Genomic DNA, 10,503 nt, shown 5'->3' with positions numbered 1-10,503 from the left:
AGTTGAGCAGTGCTCTGGTAAAGTAAAGTAAATAAATAAACAAATAAATAGTCTTTGTGTGTGGCACTAGGTTCCTGTGAACCATGGACCAGGTGCAGTCTGCTGTAGCAAAGTCCAGCACAGGGGTGGGGGCTGGGGTGCGTGTTAAGAGGCCACTGGGGACCCAATGCGACATGGTGGAGAAGGACTTTAGCTGGTGGCAGGAGTGGTATGCAGGCACCTATCACGGGGAGATAAGAAACTGTATTCATGTGACAATAACAATCTTGTAAATTATTATTAGTTCTCTTCTTCTTCTAACGTTTGCCCTTCTTCCGTAGCCAGTCAACAGCGTCAGGTTGAGCCTGATGTAAAGTTTCGAGACCTCCTTTGAATCTGGAGAGGTGGCAGTCGTTGACTATGTGGGTCATAGTCTGTCTGGAGCCGCAGGGGCAGTTCGGGTCGTCTCTGGCTCCCCAGCGATGGAACATAGCGGCGCACCGGCCATGGCCTGTTCGATAGCGATTGAGGAGGGCCCAATCATAACGTGCTAGGTCAAAGCCGGGTGGACGCTTGCAGGGGGTCTGTGTTAGTTCTCTAATAAAACAATTTTGGGAAGAAAAAAAAAACCAAAAAACCCCAAACACCTTGGAAGTCTCAGGAGTAATGCTGGAGGGTCCTTGGCAGAGTGCAGAGAACACACGCGGGTGGCAGCCCAAACTTTCAAAAGAAACCAGACTTCTCACGGGGTCCCCCTGCCACCCCCAGGCAGCCACGCTCCCGTACTGTCCCGGCGGCGTGACCGAACCTGCTGGGGCCGCCTGGCCCTTTAAGGCTGACCCGGCCCTGCCCCTCGGCCGGATTAGGGGGAGGGGGCAGTCACGTGGGTCGCCTTGGTCCCCGCCCCTCGCGCCCAGCAGCCGGTGCACGGCGGCCAGGTAGGGCTCCCCGCCCCCGCGCGCGCCCCCGCCCCGCCCTGAGCCCCAGCCCCAGGCTCGGGCCGCGCGCCCCCAGTCCCGCGTGGTCGCCACCCGCCGCCCAGTCCGGCTCCGGGGCGCAGGGCTGGGTGTGTCTGGCAGCCGGGCGGGACTCGCTCTGCCCCTCTCCCCCAGGTGGCCCTGAGCGCGCCAGGCTGGGGCGGCTGCTGAGCGCCCCGCGGGGGCCATGGACGAAGACCCGGCAGAGGAACCGGGGGTCCCCGCGGCCCCGCCAGGTGCACCCTGCGGACTTGGCCCTGAGGGCGCCACAGCCCTCGGGGGGCGGAGGGAGCCCAAGAAGTATGCGGTGACCGATGACTACCAGTTGTCCAAGCAGGTGCTGGGTCTGGGTGTGAACGGCAAGGTGCTGGAGTGCTTTCACCGGCGCACGGGGCAGAAGTGTGCCCTAAAGGTCAGTGACCCCTGCGGGGACTCCCTGTCATCTCCCCCCAAGCTCCTCAAACTCAGCATCGCCTCCCGGTGTATGCACGCGGAAACCAGGGCTTAGCCGAGCTGAACTCAGGATGTCCCAGGGAACTAGAGGTGGAGGCTTTCTGAACAAGTGGTGAAGCTTGAAGTAGCCGCTAGTGGCTCCTGGCTCCTGGGTCCTGGCAGGGCCTTACTGGTCAGGTCCTCTGTCTATCTGACTGCCCCTTCCATGAGGAACTCTCCTGACTCCAGTGAGTCCGAGTCTCACTCCTTATGAGGTTCAGTCCCACTAAGTCTTAGGTTGGGGCTTCTTCATCCTTCATCTTACCTACCTGGAGGGGAGCAGAGGGAATTTGGAGGTGGGGGGGACTGACTTAGTGCCAAGCAAGTCAAATAGTCATCTCAGTTGTGGGAGTGGGAGGCTACTCATGGGCTCTGAGTCATTAGCCCCATGTTGAAAGGGGCAGGAGCTGTTCCAAGCATGACCCACCCTGGTTCCTGGGCAGAAGGCCAGTCATCAAAACATGTCACCCCATGTGCTCCATGGAGACATGGCTGAGCCCTCACTCAAACAGGTCTAATCCTGGGAGTTCTTTGGAGCTAGCTGATGTAGCCATGCAGATCTGACTTAGGGTACATCAGTCTGGGCCCCAGAACCTGGCCCACACTCAGAATCTCTTGAATCTGTCATCACTGGGAACTTGACACAACTGAAGTTCGTGCCACTGGCCAACTGGATGAGTTTAGCATGGAAAGAAGGGTGACTCTCAGAGGTTAGAATACAGCAAAGGATTTTCCCATCTCGTAGGCATTGCAGTTACTAGCCAGAAGAGTCCAAGACATGTGCTCTAGTCATCAGCCTGAATTTGCCAGCTCCATGACCTTAGACTCTTGAGACCGTGTGTCTGTCTCTGTTCAGGGAGAAAGAGCTGTCAGCTCCGGATGAGGTGGTGCACATAGGGTGATAGGTATGGGGGCACGGGCCTGAAGCGGTGACCACACTTGTTTAGGGCATAAAGTCCGAATTATTGAGCAGGGACCTAGTCCTATCTTTCTCGGGGCTCCCAGGGTGGATAGAAAGGATCTGGCTCCCCAGGGTGTTTTCAGAGGGGCACCGTGAAGACAGATGTAGGGAGAGTCAGAGCTGGGCTGGTGAGGCCATGTGTCAGGCATGGCTCTTCCACATAGGAACCCACAAGAGAGTGCAGGTGGGGTTCTGTGAAGCCCTGATGGGTGTTTCTTTTTTTAAAAAAAATTCTCTTCCACTTCCTTTTTCTTTAATCAAACAAATACTTTTTTTTTTTAATTTAAGAAAGGATTAATTAACAAAACCATAAGGTAGGAGGGGTACAACTCCACACAATTCCCACCACCCAATCTCCATATCCCACCCCCTCCCCTGATAGCTTTTCCACTCTCTATCCCTCTGGGAGCATGGACCCAGGGTCGTTGAGGGTTGCAGAAGGTGGAAGGTCTGGCTTCTGTAATTGCTTCCCCACTTAACATGGGCGTTGACTGGTCGGTCCATACTCCCAGTCTGCCTCTCTCTTTCCCTAGTAGGGTGTGTCTCTGGGGAAGCGGAGCTCCAGGACACATTGGTGGGGTCTTCAATCCAGGGAAGCCTGGCCAGCATCCTGGTGGCATCTGGAACCTGGTGATTGAAAAGAGAGTTAACATACGAAGCCAAACAAATTGCTGAGCATCAAACAAATACTTTTAAAATTTTTATTATTAGTGACTTAATGATGAGTAACAAGATTGAAAGATAACAGAGGGTTACTTCCACATAGTTCCCACCACCAGAGTTCTGTGTCCCATCCCCTCCACTGGAAACTTCCCTAGTCTTTATCCCTCTGGGAATATAGACCAAACTTTATTATTTTTATTTTTGATTTTTTTTATTATTAGTGATTTAACATTGATTTACAAAATTAAAAGGTAACAGGGGTATAACTCCACACCATTCCCACTACCAGAGTTCTGAATCTCCAATCTACAGCAGTTCTCCTAAGGTTGCAGATATGGGCTAACTATTATTTCTACAACTATCTGTCAATATTTGTATAGATTTGCCCTATTTAAACTTATTTGTATTTATTTTTATTTTATTTGGCTCCAGGGTAATCACTGGGGCTCAGTGCCTGCACTCGAATCCACTGCTCCTGGAGGCCATTTTTCCCTTTTGTTGCCCTTGTTGTTTATCATTATTATTGTTGTTATTGCTGTCATTGTTGTTGGATATAACAGAGAGAAATGGAAAGAAGAAGGGAGGACAGAGAGGAGGAGAGAAAGATAGACACCTGCAGCCCTGCTTCACCACTTGCAAAGCTTTCCCCCTGCAGGTGGGGACTGGGGGCTCAAACTCAGGTCCTTGCTCATTGTAATGTGTCGCTTAACCAGGTGCGCTACCACCCAGCCCCTGCCCATTTTTTTAAAGGTCCCATCTTCTCCTCCTTTCCAAGCTACACATACACCTGTTACTACATCCATGTATCCTTCCCACTTTCCCCTTCTCTCTCTGGGTCCTGATGGAATTGGAATTCAGAGCCTTCTGGTCATCTATCATTTCTCTCTCACAGGGAGTACGGATCAAAATTCTTTATGGAGGCAGAAGGTGGGAGTTCTGGCTTCTGTAGCTGCTTCTCCACTGGACATTGGCATTGGCAGGTTGATCCATACCCCCAGCCTGTCTCTACCAGGTGGGGGTTTCTCTGGGTCCTTCAGGGGAAAGGTGACTCTCCTGAGGGGTATCGGGTGAAGAGGGAAGAAGTGAGAATTTCTGTCCTCTCAGCAACTGGCCCTTTCTCCTGAGTTGAGGTCAGGAGGCCATCTGAGTAGGTGAGGAACAACTGAAGTCAGACAGCCCCTTCTCAATACCAAGACTTCCACCTTGTAAAGCCAGGAATGAGCTCCCAGAACTCCCTGTGCTGTTCCTGATCAGTGAGGCAGGGATGGAGTGGGAGACCAGAGTTTGCTGGCCCAGACAGCCCTGGTTTTAAGTAGGGCTGGGCCTTGGCTCTTTCCCAGAGGTACTTGTTTGATAAATAACTGCAACAATTTGCAAAGCTCCTCCTCTTGAATCTAGAACCTTAGAGCTTTCTGTGTTCTAAACTAAGAACTGGGGAAAGCTTAGAATAGATTCTTCTGGGGAAGCAATTACAGAAGCCAGACCTTCTACCTTCTGCAACCCACAACGACCCTGGGTCCATGCTCCCAGAGGGATAGAGAATGGGAAAGCTATCAGAGGAGGGGGTGGGATATGGAGATTGGGTGGTGGGAATTGTGTGGAACTGTACCCCTCCTACCCTATGGTTTTGTTAATTAATCCTTTCTTAAATAATAATAATAAAAAGAATAGATTCTTCTGCTGTACTCCACTAGGCTTCAAGGTGAGCATCGCTGGGGCTACTGGCCTGCGGTCTTCAGAACCTGACCCTATGTTGGCCCTCAAGGAACGCATGACTTATCTGTTCCCTCCCACCCCACCCAGCACCTTCCTGTTCTAACACCCCCTCCTCCCATTGCACCTCAAAGTAACCAAGCTATGCAAGTTCCTTCTCATCTAGGTGAGACCTCACCATTTTCCAAGATGAGACTAGTACAATCTCTGGCACATTTTTTAAAATGTCATTAATTCACTTATAAAAAAAAATCAATAAAACCATAGATAAGAGGGGTAGAATTCCACACAGTTTCCACCACCAGAGTTCCATATCCCATCCCCTCCCTTGAACGCTTTCCTACTCTTTATCCCTCTGGGAGCACGGACCCAGGGTCATTATGGGAGGCAGAAGGTGGCAGGTCTGGCTTCTGTAGTTGCTTCTTCACTGAACATGGGTGTTAGCAGGTCGACCCATACTCCCAGCCTGTCCCTATCTTTCCGTAGTGGAGAGGTGCGGTTCCAGGGAACACTGGTGAGGTCCTCTGTCCGGGGAATTCAGGTTGGCATTGTGGTAACATCTGCAACTTGGTGTCTGAAAAAGCACTAAGATAGAAAGCAGAACAAATTGTTTAATAGTCAGGAACGCAAAGGCAAGAACAGAGCAGATGAGTTTTGGGGCTTCCATTTTGGAAAAAGCTAGTAGGTCTATTTTAGTTATATTCCAAGGGGCCTGTGACTTTACTGATTTTTTGATCTCTGGCACATTTTATCTATACTGTGAGTGGTAGCTCTAGCTGTGAGGAGGGAGGTAGCATTTCTCTGCTTGTAGCCTCTGCTGTCTGCCCTGACAACCAAGACCCCAGGATCTCAGCACATGGGCAGGTCTGGACCTGGCCAGGTAGCTCTGCCAGTGTACGTAAATCCGAGCCCTCTCTCTGCTTGGTCCTCTCTTTGTCCCAGGTCAGTCTGGGTGAAGGTCCAGCATTCTGTATCTTACTGCCTTCCCTACTCCATCCCCAGATTTTCCAGCTGGTCTGTCCTCATCCTGTAGCTTGGATGTATTCAGATTCTCTCTCCTTCTTGGTGGTTCAGGTTAAGCACCTTGGGTTTTCTCCATGCTATTCTCCACCTGTTCCTCCTCTTTCTCCTCTTCCTTCTCCTTCTTTCTCCTCCTCCTCTCCCTCCTTTTCTTCTTTCATCCTGCCCATCTTCTCGGTTTTGCTGCCCAAGATGGCAGACAGTGCTCAGCACGAAGTCTGGAATGCAACAAGGACTCATGAAACAGGAAGAACTGTGGTTGCTGTCCCTGTAGCTGCTGCTATTTTATGAGAGCCTTAAAGGAGCAGGCTTCTTTCAAAGGAACTGGGCCTCTTCCCCTTTCCCTCAGCCACTGCTTACTGGGTCCGTTTTGGTCTTGTCCACACTTAGCAGCTTCCTCCCAAGGCCAGCTTCTGCATCTAGTAGGGTCACTCCTCTCTTGATTCAATCTTAAGCTTTCAGGGTTGCATCCTTGGCAGGAACTGGAGAATTACTTGCCAACTGGTTAATTGGCACCCTGGGTTTCATTTCTGCTGGGCACAGCCCTGCAGATCTGTCCCCTGCCAGTCATACTACTACATCAAAGGTCCAGATATCTGAAAATTGGAACCCAGAGGTAGTGGTTAGAATTGGACTATTACACACTGCCAGGCTGGAGTAGTGGCTCTGCCTGTGGACTCTGAGACCGACAGACAAGAGTTTTCAGGTTCAAAACTTGTCCTTCGGGAGTCGGGCTGTAATGCAGCGGGTTAAGTGCATGTGGCGCAAAGCGTAAGGACTGGCGTAAGGATCCTAGTTCGAGCCCCCGGCTTCCCACCTGTAGGGGAGTTGCTTCACAGGCAGTGAAGCAGGTCTACAAGTGTCTTATCTTTCAACCCCCCTCTCTGTCTTCCCCTCCTCTCTCCTTTTCTCTCTGTCCTATCCAACAATGACAACAATAATAATAAGTACAATAAAAAAGGGCAACAGAAGGGAATAAATAAATAAATATTAAAAAAAAAGAAATTCCTAAAAAAAAAAAAAAAAAAACCTGTCCTTCCCAGAAGAAGCTGGTAATTCACTAGAAAAAAAAAAAAAACTCATTCAACAAAGGCAACAAAAAGGAAATAAATAAATACTTTTTTAAAAGAATTGGACTATTAATAACAAGTAAAAAAATTATAAAACTAAATACACAAAAGCAAAGAAAAAATAGAATTGGGGTGATTCTAGCAGAGGCCAGAATCCCTTCCCCTTGTGACTTCCTGCCCAGCCCACTTGTGGTCCTTGACTTCCTGGCAAGCACAAGAGACCATGGCACTTGGATGAATGAAAGCAGTAGCAGATCTCAGGGAGACAGAGACCCTCTGCACATGGGCACAGAGGTGAAGGTTTCTTGCCTCTGCTTTCTGGGCAGTTGGACTGGGGACCCTCATCTCTGCCTCTGACCACTGGAGCATGTTGGAGGCCCCCGGGGGGCATTCTTTCCGTCTTGGTCAAGGAGAGTGAAGGGATGGGGTGCTGTATATACGTGCCCAGGAGATCCTGCCTCGCTCATGGGTGGGGTTGGCCTGTCGGAGCTGGTGCTGCCAAGCTGGATTTGAGGCTGGGTGGGGCTGTCAGGCTGGCCAGGTACTTTCTCACTTAGTACTTCTCAGCCGCCACCCCCTCACTTATCTCCAGACCGGTCAGATCAGTCACTTGGTACCAAGTCAACAAATAGCAAAGAGTGTGGAGGGCTTCGTATACTTGTAGGGAAGTTTCCAACAGTGGTTGCACTGTCCCACCTCACCCCCATCCCCCCAGGTTTCACACCCTGCCTAGTGGGCCTTACTTGCGGCTTTAGAAACTGCATTCCAAACCTACTGTAAGGATCCCCTCTCCTGGGACTGCCAGGCGCTGAAGCCAGCTCTCTAGCCTTCAAGCACTCGCGATATGGCTTCCAACACTTCTGTAAATGGCTAACAGGTCTCCAGAGCACTCTGGCAGGCTCTGTCCGCAGTGCACAGCACAGTGTAACCTTACCTAATTCCTTACCTAACTCCCATTATCTGGATGAAGACCTTGATGTTCAGAGTGGTGGATGACTTAACCAAGGAGCACAGCTGGTGAGTAGCGTGGCTGGGATGAGTCCAAGCAGTGTGATTCCTTGGCCTTAGTACTGAAGTCTCTTCAACCCTCCTGGAAGTCTGTGGGTATATGAGAGGGTCTTAGAGTTTTTCTGCTTGTTTGTTTTTGAAGAATGCTGGCATCAGCCTCTGTGGTTCTGCTAGGAGCCCTGACAGGTCCAGGTGGGCCTCCAGTGACGCTGCTGTTGTTTGCCCGCCGCTGTCAGCTCTCCTCACTGCACAAAACTCTGTACCTAGGAATGAATGAATGGTCTAGCCCAGCATACAAGGACTAAGAGTTGGGGCCACTTAATATTAAGTTTGTGTGATTCATTATAAGCCTTGTGAGTTTCTAATAAACCCAAACTCTCCGCCTCACCCCATCCCACCCAGGAGTCCAGAGTGCCACAGGTAGGAAGTCAGGTTGGCTTGTGGAAAAGAAGAAATGGTATATCACCTGGGCCAGTCAGGGGACCCTTTCAGAAAGAAATTGGCAGCTTTCACCCATGTCTCTGAGAAGGACGTGAATGAGAGAGGAGGACTCAGGGTATGTATGACAATACGCCTGGTGTGTTGAGCTCAGCACCTGCTGTGGGTACCATTTCCTGCCGCACGGTCTGAGGTCCTGGCGGGATGTGGCTGTTCTCAGTGGGGCTAGTGGCCAGGCCCTCACAAACCCTGGGCAGCCATGGCGAGGATGAAGGGCTCTGTGGTGGAAGGAGCGTTTGCATAGGGCGTTGAAGGACAAGGAGAAAAGCCGGCAGTGACTCTCCCTGTTCATCTGCCCACAGCTGAGATTCCTATCTTACCCCCAACAGAAGCCTTTGTCTGTCTTTGGCCCCCCTTGCACTAGGTTTGAAAATTCTCTCTTCTGCCAGAACCATCCTTATGTATTTTCATTTTCCTTCCCTTTTTTTTCTTCACCAGAGCACTGCTCAGCTCTGGTTTATGGTGATAGGGATTGAGGAATTGAACCTGGGACTTTAGAGCCTCAGGCTTGAGAGTCTCTTTGCATAATGATTATGCTATCTACCACCACCTGCTCATTTCCTTTCTTTCTTTCTTCCTTCCTTCCTTCCTTCCTTCCTTTCTGTTCTGGGGAAGGAGCGCAGGGCCTCCTCATGCATGCATAATGCCACCATGGAGTGACCTCAGTACAATTTTTTCTTCTTTTTTTTTAATTTTTATTTATTTTATTTTATTTATTTATTCCCTTTTATTGCCCTTGTTGTTTTTATTGTTGTAGTTATTATTGTTGTTGTCGTTGTTGGATAGGACAGAGAGAAATGGAGAGAGGGAGGGGAAGACAGAGAGGGGGAGAGAAAGACAGACACCTGCAGACCTGCTTCACCACCTGTGAAGCGACTCCCCTGCAGGTGGGGAGCCGGGGTTCGAACCGGGATCCTTATGCCGGTCCTTGTGCTTTGCGCCACCTGCGCTTAGCCCGCTGCGCTACAGCCCGACTCCCGGTGTTCCTCTTTTCTACAGCTGTCCTTCTCCCATCTCAGAAATAAAGAAGAAAAAATTGGGGAGTCGGGCTGTAGTGCAGTGTGTTAAGCGCAGGTGGCGCAAAGCACAAGGACCGGCATAAGGATCCCGGTTCGAACCTCGGCTCCCCACCTGCAGGGGAGTCGCTTCACAGGCGGTGAAGCAGGTCTGCAGGTGTCTGTCTTTCTCTCCTCCTCTCTGTCTTCCCCTCCCTCTCTCCATTTCTCTCTGTCCTATCCAACAACAACAATAATAACGACAACAATAAAAACAACAAGGGCAATAAAAGGGAATAAATAAATAAAATAAATATTAAAAAAGAGAGAGAGAGAAACACCACAGAGCCTTTCCTCCACCCATTGTCATTTTTTGCCGGGCTGGCTTCGCGGGCGGGAGACAGAGATGACCAGAGACTCATGGCTGAGCTGAGAACGCAGTTCAATCTTTATTCATGAGCGGGGATGCAGTCCAAAAAAAACTAATCTAATCACAACCCAATTCTGCCCTCCATCTCTCTTCGCTCCTCTGGAGGCCGAGTCAGGAACCAAGGGAAATATGTACGATAGGGGGGCGGGGACAAGGAAAAAGCTCCAACCAGCGAGGACTAAACCAGTGTCCCAGAGGCAGGGGGAGGAGACCAAACCAATATCCCGGAGGCAGGGGGTGCCCAGCCAGCAGTGGACGTGCAAACAGAACACATAGCAAGCAACACAAGCGCACCCAATGTGATGATCAAATCAGAAGGCTTCACAAGCAGAATCCCAACCATCCACGGAGCTCCTCCCGTTGCATCCACAGTGCTTCCGTACGCTGCCAGGGTTCAAACCCAGGGCCGCACACTCAGCAAGGCATGCACTCTGCTCGATGAGCTGTCTCCCTATACCTCAGGGCTTTCTTTGAAAGCACCACCAGCACCTCTGTGGAGCACTCTTTCTGGGCCTTTCTGTGGAGGCTTCTGTGTCCTGTGGGCTGTTACTGTTCCGGTCAGGTTGTAGAAGGGTCTGGTTTCCCTGATAACAGAGATCTGTACTTCTCTGCTGAGCTTTGCACCCGGGGAAGCTGTTCCCCTACTTGGACCCCTGCCTCCCTCTGCCTGGCCTCCCTGGGACATCACCACGGGGGA

At 50.7% G+C, this 10,503-nt stretch overlaps 1 protein-coding gene across 2 annotated transcripts in view; it reads left to right on the top strand.

The window, feature by feature from the left end:
- Window positions 1–913: 913 nt before the first annotated feature.
- Window positions 914–10,503, top strand: part of MAPKAPK3 (MAPK activated protein kinase 3) — a 42,017-nt gene continuing 32,427 nt past the window's right edge. For both annotated transcript variants that reach the window (XM_016190083.2, XM_007527296.3), the window contains exon 1: window positions 914–1,368. In XM_016190083.2, coding sequence (XP_016045569.1) covers window positions 1,144–1,368 — 225 coding nt within the window. In that variant the 5' untranslated portion in view covers window positions 914–1,143. The remainder of the gene's footprint in view (window positions 1,369–10,503) is intronic.

Source organism: Erinaceus europaeus, chromosome 12 (genome assembly GCF_950295315.1).
Source record: "Erinaceus europaeus chromosome 12, mEriEur2.1, whole genome shotgun sequence".
NCBI lineage: Eukaryota > Metazoa > Chordata > Mammalia > Eulipotyphla > Erinaceidae > Erinaceus > Erinaceus europaeus.
This window is presented reverse-complemented; position numbering and strand designations above follow the sequence as displayed.